General features: G+C 37.8%; 2 protein-coding genes across 3 annotated transcripts in view; both read right to left on the bottom strand.

The window, feature by feature from the left end:
• LOC133546744 (gastrula zinc finger protein XlCGF8.2DB-like) overlaps positions 1-24,782 on the bottom strand; it is a 458,486-nt gene that overhangs the window by 186,884 nt on the left and 246,820 nt on the right. The window lies entirely within an intron of this gene.
• The window catches only part of LOC133546732 (gastrula zinc finger protein XlCGF57.1-like), a 270,564-nt gene that overhangs the window by 5,935 nt on the left and 239,847 nt on the right, over positions 1-24,782 (bottom strand). Inside the window, exon 1 of one of the 2 annotated variants that reach the window (XM_061892541.1) lies at positions 13,738-14,187. The exons of the other annotated variant lie outside the window; for it this stretch is intronic. Within the exon in view, the coding sequence (XP_061748525.1) occupies positions 13,738-13,852 (115 nt within the window). The 5' untranslated portion in view covers positions 13,853-14,187. Of the gene's footprint in view, positions 1-13,737; positions 14,188-24,782 lie in introns of those variants that run through there. 2 annotated transcript variants of the gene reach the window in all.

Below are 24,782 nucleotides of genomic sequence, written 5' to 3'. Positions count from 1 at the left end.
TAGTGTTGTTACACCCTCCGACAACACACCGGCGAGGCATGATGTCTCCAAGGTTCCAAAAAATAGTCGAAAAAACGGAAAATAACAGAGCTGAGACCCAAAGTTTACAATGTGTTGAAAATGAAAATGGCGGCTGTGTTACCTCGGCGACGTCACATTCTGATGTCATCGCCTCCAGAGCGATGAACAGAAAGGCGTTTAATTCGCCAAAATTCACCCATTTAGAGTTCGGAAATCGGTTAAAAAAATATATGGTCTTTTTTCTGCACCATCAAGGTATATATTGACGCTTACATAGGTCTACTGATAATGTTCCCCTTTAATAAGCTCTGCTTATTCCTACTCCTTTTCCAACATGTTGAAAAGACAAACTGGAAATTGTGAAGTAACATGTTGGATGCTTGCATGTTCCAAATAAACTCAAACTCAACTCAACTAATACTTGGTTGGCCTTTTTTGGATGGTTATAGAGGACCTCCCATTGGCTCCATTGCAAGTGGACTTTTATTTATATTTATGAGTTAGAATTAGGGCTGGGCAATGTATGGAATATACTCCATATATCGTGGGTTTGTCTCTGTGCGATATAGAAAATGACTATATTGTTAGTATTGGAGTATAGATTCTCACGCAGTTGCTTTTAGCCGCGGGCATTACACTACATCCTCTTCTCACTCCTTGTCTCTCCTTCTCACAGAGACATAAAACAAGCGCACCTTCTCACATACGTCACATACTGTCGCGCGTGCAACGTCATACGCCCTCGCAGAGCAGACAGGTAGCGGCATGGTAAGGTTAGCTTTGGTGCTAACGGTGTGGTGCGAGTGGTAATACGTGAGAAAGAAGGTGCTAATCTGGTAACAAATGAAGGAAAATTTAATTCCAAAGAAAAACAGCAGGGAGTCCATCGTCTGGCGGTGGTTTGGCTTCAAGCGGGAAGATGTTGAACAGACAACCATAATATGTCAAGTATGCGGCAAACGCGTTGCTCCAAAAAGTAGCAGCACTGCTAATGTGTAGCATCAATTTAAAATAATGAGGAGTGCTTGGAAATCTGCATGTCAACTTCTCAGTTTGGTGCCACACCTGCAAAATGCCCAAGCAAACTGTGGAGAGGCGGAGCCGGCAGTCCGACAGCGAGGCAGGGCACACCCGTTGCAAGATGGCAGCGAGGAGGCTTAGACGGCGAGCAAGCAGCAAGGCGGAACGCGCCAAGATTGACGTCGCAAATATTATCAGGTGAGTAGATCGCCCAGCTGGGCACGATTAAACAATCCTGTCGCATTGTGTCAAAGGGCGGCAGCCGTGGTCGTGAGGGGAAGAGGCGAAGAGAAGTGAAGGAGCTTGAGGGAATCTGACGCTGATCGCGAGAGACTGAGAGCGCAAGGAAGAAGACGACGCACAAAGCTGAAAAGCCGGGGCGGACGAGCGGATCCTCCTCTCCCTTTTTTATGTGAGGGGGCTGCTGGACATCTGTTGGGTCAATAAGTCAATACAATTAAGAGAGAATAGAAATAGTTTTGGACTGACACTGTTAACGTGTTAATGAGTTCTTTTGTGTGTTGTGTTAAAAGTGTGTAGTTAATAAAAACACAAGAAAGACTTCCTTTTGTCCCTGCCTCTAAAATGACTTCAAAAGTGGTACAGTGAGTAAAAGAAACAGGCTAGGAAATTTGAGGGGGGGCAATTTGAAAAGTCCTTCTAAGAACTAATCAGCATTGATCAAGGCGTTCTTAATTCATAATCTAACCATGAAGTGCTTTGACAGGCTGGTCAAAGGTCACATCACCTCTACCCAACCCCCCTTCACTTTGCATATCCAAGTGTTTCACCAAGGATAATAATAATAAGACTAATAATGGATTAGATTTATGCAGCGCTTTTACTCAAAGCGCTTCACAGAGAAGTGAGAATCCAGCATTCACTCACTCCATGTTCACACGAGGTGGTGGTAAGGGATGCCAGAACCACCGCAGTACACCTGTCCCCGCAACACCTGGGGGAAAAAAATGACCACATTGGTCCAGATGCTGTTTGTGGATTTCAGTTTGGACTACAATACCATAATCCCACAGCTCCTTATCAACAAAATGGACTCACTAGGACTGAAACACCCCTGCAAAACTAAATAAAGGACTTTTTAATTATTTGTAGGAGAGGGAATAACAGATCAGACACCATTATTCTGAGCACAGCCTCTCCACAGGGCTGTGTGCTCAGCCCCTTACTTGTTACATCCTGATGACCCATGACTGTTGTGCTCAGTACAACACAAACCACTTGGTTAGGTATGTGGAAGACACAACAGTGGTGGGTCTCATACATGACGACAAGGAGAAGCACTACAGAGAGGAGGTGGAACTTTTTGCTGACGGGCAGCAGCAGGGTTTCTACAAGTACCAGCAAATATAATGTTTCTGTCTATTAATTAATGCCATTTTCAATACCACTTCAAAAAATCAATGCCCATGTCCAACCACATATGATTATACTTAGTTTAAAACACCCTGTCTCAAGCATAGAGTGCAAAAACACATGTTTCCCGGCTGTGTTTTGTATGGTACTCAATTGTAATACACTTTTCCACCAGTTGTGGCAGTATTGACAACCTCAAACAAACAGAAGAAGCCATAGGGAAGTTCTGACAAAAGCGGTGAAACTGTTTTTTATGTGCACTTTAAATTTGTCGGCAATTTACTTAAGAAACTTATTAACTATTAGTTGATGTATTTTAGCAGAACATGATTGTATCCAGTATATGGGTCAAATGCAGAGGACAAATTTCGCCACACCTAGTAGGTGTGTGACAATCATTGCTACTTTAACTTTAAATATATATATATATATATATATATATATAAAAAACACACACACACACACATATATATATATATATATATATATATATATATATATATATATATATATATATATCAATCAATCAATCAATCAATGTTTACTTATATAGCCCTAAATCACTAGTGTCTCAAAGGGCTGCACAAACCACCACGACATCCTCGGTAGGCCCACATAAGGGCAAGGAAAACTCACACCCAGTGGGACGTCGGTGACAATGATGACTATGAGAACCTTAGAGAGGAGGAAAGCAATGGATGTCGAGCGGATCTAACATGATACTGTGAAAGTTCAATCCACAATGGATACAACACAGTCGCAAGAGTCCAGTCCAAAGCGGATCCAACACAGCAGCGAGAGTCCCGTTCACAGCGGAGCCAGCAGGAAACCATCCCAAGCGTAGGCGGACCAGCAGCGCAGAGATGTCCCCAGCCGATACACAGGCGAGCAGTACATGGCCACCGGATCGGACCGGACCCCCTCCACACGGGAGAGTGGGACATAGAAGAAAAAGAAAAGAAACGGCAGATCAACTGGTCTAAAAAGGGAGTCTATTTAAAGGCTAGAGTATACAAATGAGTTTTAAGGTGAGACTTAAATGCTTCTACTGAGGTGGCATCGTGAACTGTTACCGGGAGGGTATTCCAGAGTACTGGAGCCCGAACGGAAAATGCTCTATAGCCCGCAGACTTTTTTTGGGCTTTGGGAATCACTAATAAGCCGGAGTCCTTTGAACGCAGATTTCTTGCCGGGACATACGGTACAATACAATCGGCAAGATAGGATGGAGCTAGACCGTGTAGTATTTTATACGTAAGTAGTAAAACCTTAAAGTCACATCTTAAGTGCACAGGAAGCCAGTGCAGGTGAGCCAGTATAGGTATATATGTATGTATATATGTATATAAAGGTATATACAGTACAGGCGTAATGTGATCAAACTTTCTTGTTCTTGTCAAAAGTCTAGCAGCCGCATTTTGTACCAACTGTAATCTTTTAATGCTAGACATGGGGAGACCCGAAAATAATACGTTACAGTAGTCGAGGCGAGACGTAACAAACGCATGGATAATGATCTCAGCGTCTTTAGTGGACAGAATGGAGCGAATTTTAGCGATGTTACGGAGTTACGTATATAATATAATGTATAAATAATATATAATAATAAATAAATAATGTAAATAATAAATGTAAATAATATATAATGTTACGATGTTACGTATATATATATATATATATATATATATATATATAAAGCACTATAAGAGCACTGACACACTTCTGCCAAAAGATTTTGGGAAACAAAGCAGTGGCCCCAAAAATTGACCCCCCTCCCTAAGAAAGAGAATTCAAGGCAGTGCCAAAATTACAGAACCATCAGCCTCATTTGTCACGCTAGCAAAGTAATGCCAGTTACAGTTGAGTTTAGAATAGTTTTGTTGTCTTCACAAGTCTCCCGCTCTCTTGTTTTTTTTCCTCTTATCCGGCCGATCCTATTTGGGCACACGGAAACAACCGGAAATAACCAAAGTATAAACTGTATAAACCAAGGGTGTCAAACGTACTGCCCGCGGGCCAGATTAGGCCCATGAATAGGTTTTATCCGGCCCGCGGAATGAGTTTGCTAAACATAAAAATGAGCCGAAATGTTTTAATGAAAGAAACGGCTGTTCTGAATGCGTCCACTAAATGTCACAATAAAAATTCTGTGTATCTTTGTAGATCAGGGGTCGGCAACCCGCTCTCGCATGCTGGTTCTTTGATCACTCTGATGTGGCTAAGCTACGTACTTGCCGACTCTTAAAATTTTTCCCGGAGGTTGTCCGGATTGCAGTACCTTTCCCAGAAATATCCCTGGGCTAACATTCTCCGGTTTACACCCGCATAATTGTTTTGAAGGTGTGTCATGGTGACAATGCTTTTAACGATCTTTAAAACATTTCGTCGCGCCCGCCTTCACGCCATGCTATCTGCGTGCCGGCAGGTCACATGTAGCATGTGACCCCTGATAGCACACATCGTCGACTGCAAGGCATACTTGGTCAACAGCCACACAGGTTACACTGATGGTTGTGGTATAAATAACTTTAACACTCTTACTAATATGCGCCACACTGTGAACCCACACCAAACAAAAATGACAAACACATTTCGGGAGAACAGCCGCACTGTAACACAACATGAACACAACAGAACTAATACCCAGAATCTTATGCACCACTGACTCTTCCGGGTAGATTATACCATACTTACCAACCTTGAGACCTCCAATTTCGGGAGGTGGGGGGCGTGGTTGGGGGGCGGGGTGTGGTTAAGAATCAACTATTTTATATATATATATATATATATATATATATATATATATATATATATATATACATACATAAATATATAAAAAATACTTGATGTGGAGAGGGGCATGATGCATGCGTTCCCTGCGGGTGGGGTCAACAGGTGAGTGGATACCTCAGCTGGAATGAGTTATCTAATCACCAGTTCCTTTATTTGGCAGCCCTGGAGACCATGACGGAGGAAGGAGGCAGAGAGCTGCACAGCAGGACGAGAACTGTTGTGTGGGAGCTGAAAAGCAGAAGCCGAACTGTTGTGTGGAAAAGGAAAATAAAACTGTGTGAAACTCTGAAGCTGGCAGTGGTGATCCTGTCGGTGGTGTCAGAGAGAAGAAGTCTAGCAAAGCTCCTAGAATGTAGAATATATGTAGAATAAATGTATATTTTTCATATATCATATATGTAATATATTATATATATTTTTTTTTTTATAATTGTTTATTGTGAGTGAACTGTGGAGCTGAATTTCTCCAAGGGATCAATAAAGTACATTCTATTCTACATTCTATTCTATGTACAGTAGATTGCAGTATTGCCTGTTTAAGAGTGTCACAACATTGCTTTACGGCAGACGAACAGCTTTACGGTAGACGAAAACGTGACTGCTGTTGTGGTGTGTTATTACCGCGCTAGGAGGACGTTAATGAAACTGCCTAACAATAAACCCACATAAGAAACCAAGAACTCGCCGTCCATCATTCTGCAGTTATAACATCATTGGACAGACACGCTCTTTATAGTGTGGGAAAGCGCACGTGAAAACAGGCTGTCGACGCGGAGGGGGCGTGGCTTCCAGCTCCGCCAGAATTTGTCCTGGGAGGTTTTCGGGAGAGGCGCTGAATTTCGGGGCCCTCCCGGAAAATCCGAGAGGGTTGGCAAGTATGGATTATGTCCCCCCCCCCTGTGCGTCGGTTGAGGTAGGCGGGGTTGGGGGGGGGAGTATAATCTACCCGGAACAGTCAGTGATGCATAGTATTCTGGGTATTTGTTTGGTTGTGTTCATGTTGTGTTACACTGGTAAGCTGTTAGCACAGGTTGTAGGGGCCATTAAAGATACCACCATCATAGCATGCCCTTATTATTGTTGTCAGGGTGAAAAACAGCCGACATTCAGGAGAATAGATGCTCTGAAATTCAACAGTCTCCCGGGAGAATTAGGAGGGTTGGCTAGTGTGATGCCGTCAAGCGGCATTCATATAAATCTTGCAGGTCGCACTAACGTTACATTTTCATATTAAGGTGCGGGCCGCGTGTCTGAGACCTCTGGTTTATACATAACACGAAGCAAAAAAAAAACTCTGTTTGCAGTGTTATTTCATTTAAAATTCCAAATGAGTTTTGTGGCTCCCATTGTTTTTTTTATTTAGTGAAAGGGGTCAAAATGGCTCTTTGAGTGGTAAAGGTTGCCGACCCCTGTTGTAGATGATGCTACATATGGGAAAAAAACAAAAACACAATGTGAATGCAGCAGTCGAGGAAAATTAGCAGACTACATAAATAACATCCTGTAATTTGATGTTGATATTTTATTATCTTGATAGATTGAGAATAAACACCAATGAGTGGACTGATGAACATGATCAAATAATTTATTCAGAAAGTATAAATAACGACTAGAGATGTCCGATAATGGCTTTTTTGCCGATATCCGATATTCCGATATTGTCCAACTCTTAATTACCCATTCCGATATCAACCGATACCGATATATACAGTTGTGGAATTAACACATTATTATGCCTAATTTTGTTGTGAAATCTGAAGTTGTCCCCACTTGGGAGTAGACTTTTCTCCATGTGGCCCCCCATCTAAAATGAGTTTGACACCCGTGGTATGAACAAAACAAATACAACATGTGTTACATGAAAATGACAGTGAACTGATCCAATAACATCTAAATAAGAAGTCCTGCACATCATACTGTAAATGACTTTCTTGGGTTGTATTGTATACCAGTATTAGTATAGTACCGCGATACTAATGAATCATATTTGGTACGATACCGCCTCGAAAAAGTACCGGTCCCCCCTTGTCCCCCGTCGTCATGCCGTGTCATTGCTGGTTTACGGGCAGAGGAGCATGTTCGGCAGCGCACACACACACAGCACTTACAAGCAGACACAGTGTGTAAACAGAGAAAGGAGAATGGACGCATTTTGGTCTAAAACTAACAATAAAGGTAAAGTTATAACTGTAACACCCTGAGGAAGAGGTGCTTTAAGACATTGCAAGCTAGCTAGCAACTAAAGCCCATTCTGCAGTCGACAATATTTTAGCTACTTCTAAATCACTAATCGTCGCCTCCATGGCGACAAATAAAGTAAGTTTCTTACAAGTATTATCATCACTGCAGGATGAGGAATAGCTAAACATGCTTTACTACACACTGTAGGAAGATACAATAGCTCACCAGAGTCACAATGTAAACAAAGGATCACCACCTTATCGTGGTGGGGCACTTTGCGTGTCTCCATGACCCCTAGAGCTATGTCGGCTGGAGTCTTGTACTCCTGGCAGGGTTACCCAAGTCGAACAGGTCGAAGGGTAGAGGCCAGACTAGGAGTGATCCCGAAGACCTCAACGGTGGAGCAGGCAGAAGATGGTAGCAGCGAGAAGCACCACAATGGCTGTAAAAGTGGATGAAGGCTAAGGGAGCACACCCCGACAGAAAAGCAAGCTGGTGGCGGCAAGCTTTGAGGCGGTTTCCCAAAAACCTGGATTCCGGCAGCTTCCTGCAGCTGTAAGAAGATGCCGGTCGTCTAGGGTCTCCCTTGCCACTGGAACGATCTTCTTACAATCAAGGTAGTGGCGTTGGGAAAAGCGCACCCTTCATGCCACTCTAAAAACCATCATTGCGCAGGTATCTTCTTTACCTGAGTCTCCGACCCCAAAAGTCTGACGGCGATGGAGCGTCCAGTAACGGGGGCAGGTTTGAATGAGCTGGAAGCTCTTAGCTGGAACTCTGCACGTCAGCGGCACAGGACAACGGTCGTTAGCAGCTGGGATTGAGTGGTTGCTGTTTCCGGCAGACTCCTGTGCGTCTGAGCAGCCCCTATTTAGGGACCGCACTGCTCACCCCAATTGGGGAAAGGCCTAGAAAAGGTGGCCTAAAGATTGCCCACTCAACACAGTACCCGGGCAGGAAACCGCACCTGTCGGGACATTCCATTACGCGGTCGAAATACAAAGATTATACCATTTAGAATTGCAGCATGGAACATAAGGACACTCCTGGATGCCAGTCCGGACAGACCACAGCGCAGAACAGCACTTGTTGCCAGCGAGCTAAAGCCCTACAATGTGGATGTGGCAGCACTCAGTGAGACCCGATTCCTCGAGGAAGGCTCACTCAATGAAGTAGGAGAGGGTTATACATTATTTTGGAAAGGATACCCCATGGGCGGACCACACCTTCACGGAGTTGGTTTTGCAATCAAGAACAGCCTTCTGCTCAAGCTCACAGAATCACCAGTGGGTGTAAGTGAAAGGCTCATGACTCTTCGCATCTCCCTTGCAAAATCCAGACATGTCACTTTGGTAAGTGCCTATGCACCAACTCTGCCATCCAATGATGAAGAGAAGGATTGCTTCTACCAGGCACTCGATGACATCTTCAGTCACATCCCGAGGAGTGACAAAATCATGCTGCTTGGTGATTTCAATGCAAGAGTCGGAAAGAACACGCAAAACTGGAATGGTGTGACAGGCGCCCACGGCATTGGAAAAGTCAACCCCAGTGGCAGGAGACTCCTTAGTCTCTGTGCGGAACACAATCTTACCATCACAAACACCATCTTCCAACAAAAGAACAAATATAAGGCATCCTGGATGCATCCCAGGTCCAAACACTGGCACCTGATCGACTTTGCGTTCGTGAAGAGGGCTGACCTCAAAGACGTGCTCATTACAAGAGCTATGCGAGGGGCAGACTGCTGGACCGACCACCGCATGATTCTGACAAAGGTCAGAATGCATGTTCGGCCCCTAACACGTCACGGTGCACCTAAGAGGAAAACACTCAACTGTGCCAGACTCTCCAGCAGCGACACCCGTGACAACTTCCGTCGCTCCCTAGCTGAGAAGCTGGCAGACATTGAGCCGCTGATCACCCCAGAGTCTGGGATGGATGAGAAGTGGACCTCCCTATCCACCATCCTCTTTGACACTGCAGCCCAAGTCATTGGTTTCAAAGCTAAGAAACACCAGGACTGGTTTGACCAGAATGCTGGAGAGATCTCCACCCTCCTGTACAGAATGCACAAGGCACACAGAGCCACCCTGAACAACCCACAATCCCAATTCCATAAAAGGCAATGGCAAGCCCTTCGTTCTGAGGCCCAAACAACTCTCAGAAAACTGAAAGATGATTGGTGGATCTCAAAGGCCAATGAAATCCAGTCTCACGCTGATAGAAATGATATGCACAGTTTCTATGATGCAGTGAAAACCATCTACGGCCCCAGAAACTGCTCCCTGGCACCTGTTAGATCTGCTGATGGAACATCTTTAATCAAGGATCAGGCTATGATAGTGGAGCGGTGGGCTGAGCATTTTAACACCGTGCTCAACCAGCCTACCCCAGTGGACCCAACTGTCCTTGCAGAGCTCCCTGAACATCCTAGCTTGCCAGATCTCGACCTCCCCCCAACCTTCAAAGAAATCCTGCATGCAGTCAAAACCCTGAAAAACAATAAATCCCCTGGACCCGTTAGCATCCCGGCTGAACTTCTCAAGGAAGGAGGCTACCTCTGTACACGGACACTGCATCTCTACATTTCAGAGGTGTGGAGACGAGAGTGTGCCCCGCAACAGTGGAAAGATGCCAACATTGTGACCATCTACAAGAACAAAGGAGACAAATCCATCTGCTCCAATAGTAGGGGTAACTCTCTGTTGGCCATTGCTGGAAAGGTCCTTGCCAAGGTCATGCTCCGCAGACTCATCCCCGCAATATCAGAACGGGTCACCCCAGAGTCGCAGTGTGGTTTTCGGAAGGACAGGGGGAGAGTTCACATGATCTTTGTGACACGTCAGCTCCAAGAGAAATGCCGGGAGCAGCACAAACACTTGTTCATTGCCTTTGTCGACCTTTCAAAGGTATTTGACAAAGTAAACAGGGACCTACTGTGGCAAGTCCTGAAGAGATTTGGGTGTCCACCCAAGTTTCTCACTATCCTTGCACAGTTCCATTCTGGGATGATGGCCCGAGTGGTAGTGGGAAGACACCGCTCAGATCCCTTTGGTGTGAAAACTGGAGTGAGGCAGGGCTGTGTGCTGGCTCCAGTTCTCTTCAATATCTTCCTCGTCTGTGTCACAACACTGCTACGTAGGGTATGGAGGAGCAGGCTGGAGTTACCATAGACTTCAGGCTTGATGGTAACCTGTTTAACATCAGGAGGCTACAGGCAACTACCAAGCTGACCTCAGAGACCATCATATAGCTGCAATACGCCGATGACTGTGCCCTTGTTGCCCATACACCACAGGCTCTGTAAAACATCCTCTCGGCAGTTGTAACTGCATATACCAGAATGGGACTGACGATCAACACCCAGAAGACAGAGGTACTCTGTCAGTCTAGTGCTGACCTCCCACAAAACCCCACAATAACCCTCACAGCAGCAGGGCAACAGCTGCTCACGGTGCCCACCTTTAAATACCTGGGGAGCATAATGTCTGACACCTGCTCAATGGATGACGAGATCCAGAACCGCCTCAAGCAAGCATCAGCATCTTTTGGTCGTCTAAGGAGAAGGGTTTTTCAGAACAGCAACCTCAAACTCCACAGGCAGCTTCAGTGTGGAGTCCATCATGACCCGACATCAACTCAGGTGGTTGGGGCATGTCATCCGAATGCCCAGCCATAAACTCCCACGCAAAATCCTCTATGGTCAGTTGCACCTAGGCCAACGCAGTGCTGGTGGGCAGAAGAAGCGGTTCAAAGACCAAATGAAGACCACACTGAAGAGATGCCAGATCAACCCCTCTTCACTGGAGGAACTTGCTTCCTGCCGAGACCTCTGGCGCTCCCACTCCTCACAGGGAGTGGATTATATAGAGGAACAGCGCACACAACACCGTGCAGCAAAGCGTGCGAAGAGGCATGCTTGCCGAGCCACCTCTGATCCCCCCAGCACCTCCTTCACATGCCCGGTCTGTAACCGCATCTGTGGATCCAGGATCGGACTGTTCAAACATCAGCAGACTCACAAATAAAAGAAGATGGTCATCATCGAATCGATGGACAACCATAAGCAAGCCACCAAGTACAGGAATGTATCTCGTCGATACTATGATTACATCGATATTTATCATCACAAAATCTTCTTTAGTTTTTTTATTTCATATTATATTTATAAAGTCAGGAAATATGTCCCTGGACACATGAGGACTTTGAATATGACCAATGTATGATCCTGTAACTACTTGGTATCGGATTGATACACTAATTTGTGGTATCATCCAAAACTGATGTAAAGTATCAAGCAACAGAAGAACAAGTGATTATTACATTTTAACAGAGGTGTAGATAAAACATGTTAAGATATAAAGCAAGCAGACATTGACAGTAAATGAACAAGTAGATTAATAATTAATTTTCTACCACTTGTCCTTAATAATGTGTACAAAATAATAGAATATAAAAGACACAATATGTTACTGCATATGTCAGCAGATTAAATTAGGAGCCTTTGTTTGTTTACTTACTACTAAAAGGCAAGTTGTCTAGTATGTTCACTATTTTATTTAAGGACAAACTTGCATAATAAACATATGTTTAATGTACCCTAAGATTTTGTGTTAAAATAAAGCCAGTAATGCATTTTTTTGTGGTGCCCTTTATTTAGAAAAGTATCAAAAAGTACCGAAAAGAATCAACATACATTTTGGTATAGATTCCAGACTTTCCATACTTAAATAATAAAACCAGACCAGATTAAATGTTACACTGCTTCAAAAAAAGTCTACACGCCACTGACATAAACCTCTAATAAATAGTGTGTGGCTAAACGGTCTCGTTTTTATGAATCAATCAATCAACGTTTACTTATATAGCCCTAAATCACGAGTGTCTCAAAGGGCTGCACAAAGGGATCCCACATTATCATAACCTCTTCATAACCTCTTCTCACTCCTGCGCTTATCAAAAGGGATGCGGTAAAAGTAAGCATGCGCTAATTATTTTAAAACCTCTTCTCCTTCCGGCACTTACCAAAGGCATGCAGTAAAAATTTGAGTGTGATGTAAGCTTGGACCTTAAATCTTACTGAATAGCTCTTAATCTTCTTCCCTTTATGCGATTTAAAATTACAGGTATTGAAATCAGCCTCCTCCATTTTCAAAATGATGACAGGGGAAGTGTCACTCGTGACGTCACGAGTTTGACCAGGCGGTAATACTATCCATCCATCCATCCATTTTCTACCGCTTATTCCCTTTTGGGGTTGCGGGGGGCGCTGGCGCCTATCTCAGCTACAATCGGGCGGAAGGCGGGGTACACCCTGGACAAGTCGCCACCTCATCGCAGGGCCAACACAGATAGACAGACAACATTCACACTCACATTCACACACTAGGGCCAATTTAGTGTTGCCAATCAACCTATCCCCAGGTGCATGTCTTTGGAAGTGGGAGGGGCCTATCCCCAGGTGCATGTCTTTGGAAGTGGGAGGAAGCCGGAGTACCCGGCGGGAACCCACGCATTCACGGGGAGAACATGCAAACTCCACACAGAAAGATCCCGAGCCTGGATTTGAACCCAGGACTGCAGGACCTTCGTATTGTGAGGCAGACGCACTAACCCCTCTGCCACCGTGAAGCCCGCGGTATTACTAAGCATGCGCTAATTATTTTGCCAAGCGAGTTTGACCCGGCAGTAATTCAAGGCAGGCACATACTATATGCCCTGTGGCAATTCAAGGAAATACGGTAATTGTAAGCATTTGACAATAATGATGTTGAATAGTTGAAAAGTTTATATTAACTTTGACTATCTAGTGAATTGGAATTGGCTCTCTAGACTGTTTCATCTGAGAATGTATATGTATTTGTCTGTGGAAACATCGAGTGTTCTGAATTTGTGCACGTATGTAGACAATAACCAATTAAAAGGTTCCGCCTATCAATCATCAAACTGTTCCGTCAATCAAAATTATTAGAGGGGAACTGCACTTAAGCATTCTAAAATAACATCCAATTTAGAATTAGTTGATTAACAAAATGTACCCAGTAGTCTTTTTATTTTATCTCCTTTAAACATGCTGGGGTTTTTTTTCCTCTAAATTTGACATGTAATAATATCTGTGGAATAATAAGAACAACAAAAACATATTCTGTAAGCTTCTTAATATTTACAGGTTACAAATTGAGAGGCAATGTATCTAAAAGTATAACACATTTAAAAAGGTACGAGTTGGAGGCAGTGCATCATCCCAATGAGACAATTTACTTTCTTATACATAATATGTTTAAGAATAGTGTTAATAATCAAATATAAAGTTAGTAAAGATGTGAGAGTAAGAAGTCAACAAACCTTTTATGTGTAACACAACTTGATGTTTCTTGAAAACAGCGTCCAGTAGTTGATTGTCCTCCTCTTTTCTTTTGGAAAGTTCCTCCTCACACTTTGCTCCCGTTCTTTCGCACATTTTCACACAATCACAACACTTTACACTCACATTTGATTTCTACTTACCGAAGTGTTGATAACGTCCGCGTTTCTTTGTTAGCAGCTAACACGCTAAGCTAACAAGCTAAGCTAACTAGCACGTGACGCTTCTCAGCTTTATAGTCCTGACTAGCAAAGCAACGCAAATATTTTCGCAGACTGAGACGTTCTGCCCTGAAATAAATAATTAAATATGTCTCTTTACGACATAAATATTTACATCATAGCGAACAAATAACAACACTAACTTATTAGCGTCCGCCTTCACTTCTTTGTCCTTCTTCCATGTGCTTTTACGACAGTTGGCACACTTGACGTCACGAGACAGCGCTGCTCTGCTCTCGCGAGATGTTTCGTGCTTTAAAAAAAGCTTTAAAAAAGCGATATAATTGTATTATCTAGTAGTCTTATATTATGTATTGTTATATTTTTCAGAAATATGTTAAAATATTATAGCGCTGTAAGTACTCTTAACGTTAAAAAATAGACTTTATGTGAAATATAACCCCTTAATTACGACATGATGCCAGCAAAAAAGTGACTTGCAGTATCTTCTAAATTATTGACACATATTTTCTGCTTTATAGTTGCTGCATCAATATTGGAAAAATTAAAAAAATATAATACAACCTATTACTTTTGACTTGATGCAATACCTTTTTAAAACCTGGAATCAGCCCAAAAACTAAACATTATGGCACTTAACATAAAGTGATGTGGAAAATATTTACTTACTGACACATCTTTTCTGGAATAAAAACAACCTAAATCTCAGTTATTTTAATGAAATAAATCATATTGAAGTTCATTACGTTTTTTTCAATACTCCAAATTACTTTTTGGCAAGCGTTACATTTTGAAGTCTTTTAAAAGGGAATTTCAACAAGTATTGAATGTACTTTATTATGATGCAAAACTCTCCCAAGTGTGATCCAGTAAAGCAGAATAGATGTCAGTCACAAGACTTCAGGTGTTTTTTCCCTCTTTGATCATTTGCACAATACAAGGGCGTCATCTACTGTACAAAGAATGTTATAACATGTAATAATACAACATTTCTATTTTTGTTAGTCGTCAGACATTCAGTCGTTGTCGTTCTCAAAAACATATGCAAGTATTTTGCGTCATGTTTGCTGAGGTAACAATGAATGGATGTATAGTGAGCAGACAACATGTGGACACAGCATATGTGGCGCCATTCTTCTTCTCTTATTGTGTTTACACACACAATTATACATGATATGTACATATACACGTGTCTTTTATTACTAATAATTAGTTCAAGTTCAAGTTTATTGTTCTTCGGTCAATGGTCAACAAAGCAAACAAACAGTTGTACATTCATAGATTGAAAATAAAAAGTTGTACATTCAGAGATTGAAAATTAAAAATGTTACAGACCGAAAGGGTTTAGGCTGAAGTTAAACACTTATTGTGCCTAACCCTGTAAACAATTTCAAGTACAAAATAAACTTCGGAAAATTACAAAATGTCCTTTGCACAAGTTATTATAAACAACATTATAAACAACATGAACGTAGTTCAATTTTATACACAGTACAGGCATGTGAAATATCCCTGTGTACATATAAGACCTTCGCACTAATTATATATACAATACATACAAACAATTGTACTTCTATTATTATTTATATCTCATGTTTAATTTTTAATTAACATTCATCATAGTATTAACTACAATTTTAATTCAAGAGTGATATATTTTTTCAAGACATTGGTCTTAAAGTGTTTTTTCAATGTGTGAACGGAACTGGAACATTTGAAGGAATCATCCAAGCTGTTCCACAGTTGAACTCCTCTAACAGAAACACATCTACTTTTTAAGCTTGTTCTTATTTTGGCTTTCTGAAAGAAGGCTGAACCTCTGAGGTCATAGGGATTCTCTCTGGGTTTAAATCTCACTTGTAGACACCCAGGCAGCATGTGGTTATGAGCTTTGAAAGCCACAATAGTAGTATTGAGGTCAACAAGATGGTGCAGTTTTAATGTTTTTAATTGAATGAACAGAGCATTGGTATGGTCATGATAATTCGCATAAGTTACAATTCTAATCGCTTTCTTTTGAAGTAAAAATATAGAGTTGATGTTTGATTTGTAATTGTTTCCCAGATTTCAACACAATAATTAAGATATGGGAGTATGAAAGAATTATATAACATGATAAGAGCCTTTTGATTCACAGAGTTTTTAATTTTATGTAACATAGCAATATTTTTTGCCATCTTTGTCTTAAGTATATTTATGTACAGTTTCCAATTTAATTTATCATCTATATAGATTCCCAAAAATGTTATTGAATACACCCTTTCTATCTCCATATCATCAATTCTTATATGACGCTGTATGTTATTTTTCCTATTTCCAAAAATTATATATTTAGTTTTATTTAGGTTGATTGATAGTTTATTGCCATCAAACCATTGCTTTAGTATGTGGAGTTCGATCTTTACAGTCTCTAGGAGTTGGTCAAGGTCTTGCCCAGAATAATACAGACTTGTATCATCAGCAAAAAGAATACAGTTGAGTTTTTTAAGGATTTTGGAAATATCATTAATATATAGTAAAAACAATTTTGGTCCCAGTACAGAACCTTGGGGTACTCCATGTGTTATGATCTTTTAGTCTGAATCTACATTGTTCATATGCACATACTGCTCTCTGCCACCAAGATAACTTTTCAACCAATCATGAGCAAGACCTCTGACACCATACCTCTGCATTTTGTTTAAAAGCAATGTGTGATCGATGGTGTCAAAGGCCTTGCTCAGGTCAATAAAAACACCAACAGCAAAGTCCCTCTTATCAATTGCAGTGGTTACTTCCTCAACTAGTTCCATCACTGCCATGGAAGTGGACCTGTTGGATCGAAAACCGTATTGGTGTTCACTTAGCAAGTGATGCTTATCAATAAAACTGTCAAGTCTTGACACAAGGCGTGGACGGCGTGGCGCAGTGGAAGAGTGGCCGTGCGCAATCCGAGGGTCCCTGGTTCAAATCCCACCTAGAACCAACCTCGTCACGTCAGTTGTGTCCTGAGCAAGACACTTCACCCTTGCTCCTGATGGGTGCTGGTTGGCGCCTTGCATGGCAGCTCCCTCCATCAGTGTGTGAATGTGTGTGTGAATGGGTGAATGTGGACGTAGTGTCAAAGCGCTTTGAGTACCTTGAAGGTAGAAAATCGCTATACAAGTACAACCCATTTATCATTTATTTATTTAAATAATATTTCAAGGACTTTTGAAAATTGTGAGGGTAAAGAAATAGGCCTATAGTTTGTGAACTGATGCTTATCTCCACTTTTAAAGATGGGAATGACTTTTGCCGTTTTCATTTTCTTTGGGAAGACACCTTTTATAAAAGAAATATTGCAAATATAAGTGAAGGGAACAGCTATAAAATCAACAACTACCTTGATCAGAGAAAAGTCCAAGTCACAGCAGTCTGTTGACTTCTTGTTTTCCTGAGAATTTACAATTGTTTTGATTTCACTTTCATTTATGGGGGGAAATAAAAAACGATTCAAAAGTTTTGAATGGTTTGTTCATTAAATTTTGCACTGTTTTCAGGTTGTACAATTTCATTTGCTAGATGAGGTCCAACATTTACAAAAAAGTTGTTAAAAAAATCAGTTATCCCTTTAGGGTCATTTATAGTTAGATTATTTTCTATAAAATAGCTAGGATGTTCCTTATGTGTCATGTTTTGTTTTTTTAATGATACCATTTAAAACTTTCCACGTACCCTGGATGCTATTTTGATGTTGTTCTAATAGGTTACAGTAATATGTTCGCTTGCAGTGCTTTATTATTTGTGTTAACTTATTTTTGTACGTTTTATATTTGTGTTCAGTTTCTTTGGTTCTGTACTTTAAATGTCTTCTGTAAAGATAATTTTTCTTTTTGCAAGACTTCAGTATTCCTCTTGTGATCCACGGTTTGTCTTTAACGGTGCTGTCTTTAATGACACGTTTTTTATTTGGACAGTGCTTATCGTACAGTTTTATGAAAACATTAAGGAAAGTTTCATATGCCTCATCCGGGTCTGTGGAGGTATAAACCTCCCTCCATAACTCAGACTTGAATGCTGCCATAGTTTCGTGTGTTTGATGTCTAATAAATCTATATTGGACAGCTTTTTTATCTTTTCTCCTATCAAAGAAATCGTGGAAAATGCTGAATACAGGTAGATGATCACTTATGTCATTAAATAGTAATCCTGCTGTTATTTGATTCTCCGGTTGATCGGTGAAAATGTTATCGATCAGTGTGGCAAATGATGAATAATCATTTTATTGTTGTTCTCTTACACCTCCAAAGTGTATACACACACAATTATACATGATATGTACATACACAAGTGTCTTTTATTACTAATAATCATATTATTGTTGTTCTCTTACACCTCCAAAGTGTATACACACACAATTATACATGATATGTACATACACAAGTGTCTTTTATTACTAATAATCATATTATTGTTGTTCTCTTACACCTCCAAAGTGTATACACACACAATTATACATGATATGTACATACACAAGTGTCTTTTATTACTAATAATCATATTATTGTTGTTCTCTTACACCTCCAAAGTGTATACACACACAATTATACATGATATGTACATACACAAGTGTCTTTTATTACTAATAATCATATTATTGTTGTTCTCTTACACCTCCAAAGTGTATACACACACAATTATACATGATATGTACATACACAAGTGTCTTTTATTACTAATAATCATATTATTGTTGTTCTCTTACACCTCCAAAGTGTATACACACACAATTATACATGATATGTACATACACAAGTGTCTTTTATTACTAATAATCATATTATTGTTGTTCTCTTACACCTCCAAAGTGTATACACACACAATTATACATGATATGTACATATACTAGTGTCTTTTATTACTAATAATCATATTATTGTTGTTCTCTTACACCTCCAAAGTGTATACACACACAATTATACATGATATGTACATATACTAGTGTCTTTTATTACTAATAATCATATTATTGTTGTTCTCTTACACCTCCAAAGTGTATACACACACAATTATACATGATATGTACATATACAAGTGTCTTTTATTACTAATAATCATATTATTGTTGTTCTCTTACACCTCCAAAGTGTATACACACACAATTATACATGATATGTACATACACAAGTGTGTTTTATTACTAATAATCATATTATTGTTGTTCTCTTACACCTCCAAAGTGTATACACACACAATTATACATGATATGTACATACACAAGTGTCTTTTATTACTAATAATCATATTATTGTTGTTCTCTTACACCTCCAAAGTGTATACACACACAATTATACATGATATGTACATATACTAGTGTCTTTTATTACTAATAATCATATTACTGTTGTTCTCTTACACCTCCAAAGTGTATACACACACAATTATACATGATATGTACATATACAAGTGTCTTTTATTACTAATAATCATATTATTGTTGTTCTCTTACACCTCCAAAGTGTATACACACACAATTATACATGATATGTACATACACAAGTGTCTTTTATTACTAATAATCATATTATTGTTGTTCTCTTACACCTCCAAAGTGTATACACACACAATTATACATGATATGTACATACACAAGAGTCTTTTATTACTAATAATCATATTATTGTTCTCTTACACCTCCAAAGTGTATACACACACAATTATACATGATATGTACATACACAAGTGTCTTTTATTACTAATAATCATATTATTGTTGTTCTCTTACACCTCCAAAGTGTATACACACACAATTATACATGATATGTACATATACTAGTGTCTTTTATTACTAATAATCATATTATTGTTGTTCTCTTACACCTCCAAAGTGTATACACACACAATTATACATGATATGTACATATACTAGTGTCTTTTATTACTAATAATCATATTATTGTTGTTCTCTTACACCTCCAAAGTGTATACACACACAATTATACATGATATGTACATATACAAGTGTCTTTTATTACTAATAATCATATTATTGTTGTTCTCTTACACCTCCAAAGTGTATACACACACAATTATACATGATATGTACATACACAAGTGTGTTTTATTACTAATAATCATATTATTGTTGTTCTCTTACACCTCCAAAGTGTATACACACACAATTATACATGATATGTACATATACTAGTGTCTTTTATTACTAATAATCATATTATTGTTGTTCTCTTACACCTCCAAAGTGTATACACACACAATTATACATGATATGTACATACACAAGTGTCTTTTATTACTAATAATCATATTATTGTTGTTCTCTTACACCTCCAAAGTGTATACACACACAATTATACATGATATGTACATACACAAGAGTCTTTTATTACTAATAATCATATTATTGTTCTCTTACACCTCCAAAGTGTATACACACACAATTATACATGATATGTACATACACAAGTGTCTTTTATTACTAATAATCATATTATTGTTGTTCTCTTACACCTCCAAAGTGTATACACACACAATTATACATGATATGTACATATACTAGTGTCTTTTATTACTAATAATCATATTATTGTTGTTCTCTTACACCTCCAAAGTGTATACACACACAATTATACATGATATGTACATATACTAGTGTCTTTTATTACTAATAATCATATTATTGTTGTTCTCTTACACCTCCAAAGTGTATACACACACAATTATACATGATATGTACATATACAAGTGTCTTTTATTACTAATAATCATATTATTGTTGTTCTCTTACACCTCCAAAGTGTATACACACACAATTATACATAATATGTACATACACAAGTGTGTTTTATTACTAATAATCATATTATTGTTGTTCTCTTACACCTCCAAAGTGTATACACACACAATTATACATGATATGTACATATACTAGTGTCTTTTATTACTAATAATCATATTATTGTTGTTCTCTTACACCTCCAAAGTGTATACACACACAATTATACATGATATGTACATACACAAGTGTCTTTTATTACTAATAATCATATTATTGTTGTTCTCTTACACCTCCAAAGTGTATACACACACAATTATACATGATATGTACATATACTAGTGTCTTTTATTACTAATAATCATATTACTGTTGTTCTCTTACACCTCCAAAGTGTATACACACACAATTATACATGATATGTACATATACAAGTGTCTTTTATTACTAATAATCATATTATTGTTGTTCTCTTACACCTCCAAAGTGTATACACACACAATTATACATGATATGTACATACACAAGTGTCTTTTATTACTAATAATCATATTATTGTTGTTCTCTTACACCTCCAAAGTGTATACACACACAATTATACATGATATGTACATACACAAGTGTCTTTTATTACTAATAATCATATTATTGTTGTTCTCTTACACCTCCAAAGTGTATACACACACAATTATACATGATATGTACATATACAAGTGTCTTTTATTACTAATAATCATATTATTGTTGTTCTCTTACACCTCCAAAGTGTATACACACACAATTATACATGATATGTACATATACAAGTGTCTTTTATTACTAATAATCATATTATTGTTGTTCTCTTACAACTCCAAAGTGTATACACACACAATTATACATGATATGTACATACACAAGTGTCTTTTATTACTAATAATCATATTATTGTTGTTCTCTTACACCTCCAAAGTGTATACACACACAATTATACATGATATGTACATTTACAAGTGTCTTTTATTACTAATAATCATATTATTGTTGTTCTCTTACACCTCCAAAGTGTATACACACACAATTATACATGATATGTACATACACAAGTGTCTTTTATTACTAATAATCATATTATTGTTGTTCTCCTACACCTCCAAAGTGTATACACACACAATTATACATGATATGTACATACACGAGTGTCTTTTATTACTAATAATCATATTATTGTTGTTCTCTTACACCTCCAAAGTGTATACACACACAATTATACATGATATGTACATACACAAGTGTGTTTTATTACTAATAATCATATTATTGTTGTTCTCTTACACCTCCAAAGTGTATACACACACAATTATACATGATATGTACATACACAAGTGTGTTTTATTACTAATAATCATATTATTGTTGTTCTCTTACACCTCCAAAGTGTATACACACACAATTATACATGATATGTACATACACAAGTGTCTTTTATTACTAATAATCATATTATTGTTGTTCTCTTACACCTCCAAAGTGTATACACACACAATTATACATGATATGTACATATACAAGTGTCTTTTATTACTAATAATCATATTATTGTTGTTCTCTTACACCTCCAAAGTGTATACACACACAATTATACATGATATGTACATATACAAGTGTCTTTTATTACTAATAATCATATTATTGTTGTTCTCTTACAACTCCAAAGTGTATACACACACAATTATACATGATATGTACATACACAAGTGTCTTTTATTACTAATAATCATATTATTGTTGTTCTCTTACACCTCCAAAGTGTATACACACACAATTATACATGATATGTACATTTACAAGTGTCTTTTATTACTAATAATCATATTATTGTTGTTCTCTTACACCTCCAAAGTGTATACACACACAATTATACATGATATGTACATATACTAGTGTCTTTTATTACTAATAATCATATTACTGTTGTTCTCTTACACCTCCAAAGTGTATACACACACAATTATACATGATATGTACATATACAAGTGTCTTTTATTACTAATAATCATATTATTGTTGTTCTCTTACACCTCCAAAGTGTATACACACACAATTATACATGATATGTACATACACAAGTGTCTTTTATTACTAATAATCATATTATTGTTGTTCTCTTACACCTCCAAAGTGTATACACACACAATTATACATGATATGTACATACACAAGTGTCTTTTATTACTAATAATCATATTATTGTTGTTCTCTTACACCTCCAAAGTGTATACACACACAATTATACATGATATGTACATATACAAGTGTCTTTTATTACTAATAATCATATTATTGTTGTTCTCTTACACCTCCAAAGTGTATACACACACAATTATACATGATATGTACATACACAAGTGTCTTTTATTACTAATAATCATATTATTGTTGTTCTCTTACACCTCCAACGTGTATACACACACAATTATACATGATATGTACATATACAAGTGTCTTTTATTATTAATAATCATATTATTGTTGTTCTCTTACACCTCCAAAGTGTATACACACACAATTATACATGATATGTACATATACTAGTGTCTTTTATTACTAATAATCATATTATTGTTGTTCTCTTACACCTCCAAAGTGTATACACACACAATTATACATGATATGTACATACACAAGTGTCGTTTATTACTAATAATCATATTATTGTTGTTCTCTTACCCCTCCAAAGTGTATACACACACAATTATACATGATATGTACATTTACAAGTGTCTTTTATTACTAATAATCATATTATTGTTGTTCTCTTACACCTCCAAAGTGTATACACACACAATTATACATGATATGTACATATACTAGTGTCTTTTATTACTAATAATCATATTATTGTTGTTCTCTTACACCTCCAAAGTGTATACACACACAATTATACATGATATGTACATACACAAGTGTCTTTTATTACTAATAATCATATTATTGTTGTTCTCTTACACCTCCAAAGTGTATACACACACAATTATACATGATATGTACATATACAAGTGTCTTTTATTACTAATAATCATATTATTGTTGTTCTCTTACACCTCCAAAGTGTATACACACACAATTATACATGATATGTACATATACAAGTGTCTTTTATTACTAATAATCATATTATTGTTGTTCTCTTACAACTCCAAAGTGTATACACACACAATTATACATGATATGTACATACACAAGTGTCTTTTATTACTAATAATCATATTATTGTTGTTCTCTTACACCTCCAAAGTGTATACACACACAATTATACATGATATGTACATTTACAAGTGTCTTTTATTACTAATAATCATATTATTGTTGTTCTCTTACACCTCCAAAGTGTATACACACACAATTATACATGATATGTACATACACAAGTGTCTTTTATTACTAATAATCATATTATTGTTGTTCTCCTACACCTCCAAAGTGTATACACACACAATTATACATGATATGTACATACACGAGTGTCTTTTATTACTAATAATCATATTATTGTTGTTCTCTTACACCTCCAAAGTGTATACACACACAATTATACATGATATGTACATACACAAGTGTGTTTTATTACTAATAATCATATTATTGTTGTTCTCTTACACCTCCAAAGTGTATACACACACAATTATACATGATATGTACATACACAAGTGTGTTTTATTACTAATAATCATATTATTGTTGTTCTCTTACACCTCCAAAGTGTATACACACACAATTATACATGATATGTACATACACAAGTGTCTTTTATTACTAATAATCATATTATTGTTGTTCTCTTACACCTCCAAAGTGTATACACACACAATTATACATGATATGTACATATACAAGTGTCTTTTATTACTAATAATCATATTATTGTTGTTCTCTTACACCTCCAAAGTGTATACACACACAATTATACATGATATGTACATACACAAGTGTCTTTTATTACTAATAATCATATTATTGTTGTTCTCTTACACCTCCAAAGTGTATACACACACAATTATACATGATATGTACATATACAAGTGTCTTTTATTACTAATAATCATATTAT

This window comes from Nerophis ophidion, unplaced genomic scaffold (genome assembly GCF_033978795.1).
Source record: "Nerophis ophidion isolate RoL-2023_Sa unplaced genomic scaffold, RoL_Noph_v1.0 HiC_scaffold_40, whole genome shotgun sequence".
NCBI lineage: Eukaryota > Metazoa > Chordata > Actinopteri > Syngnathiformes > Syngnathidae > Nerophis > Nerophis ophidion.
This window is presented reverse-complemented; position numbering and strand designations above follow the sequence as displayed.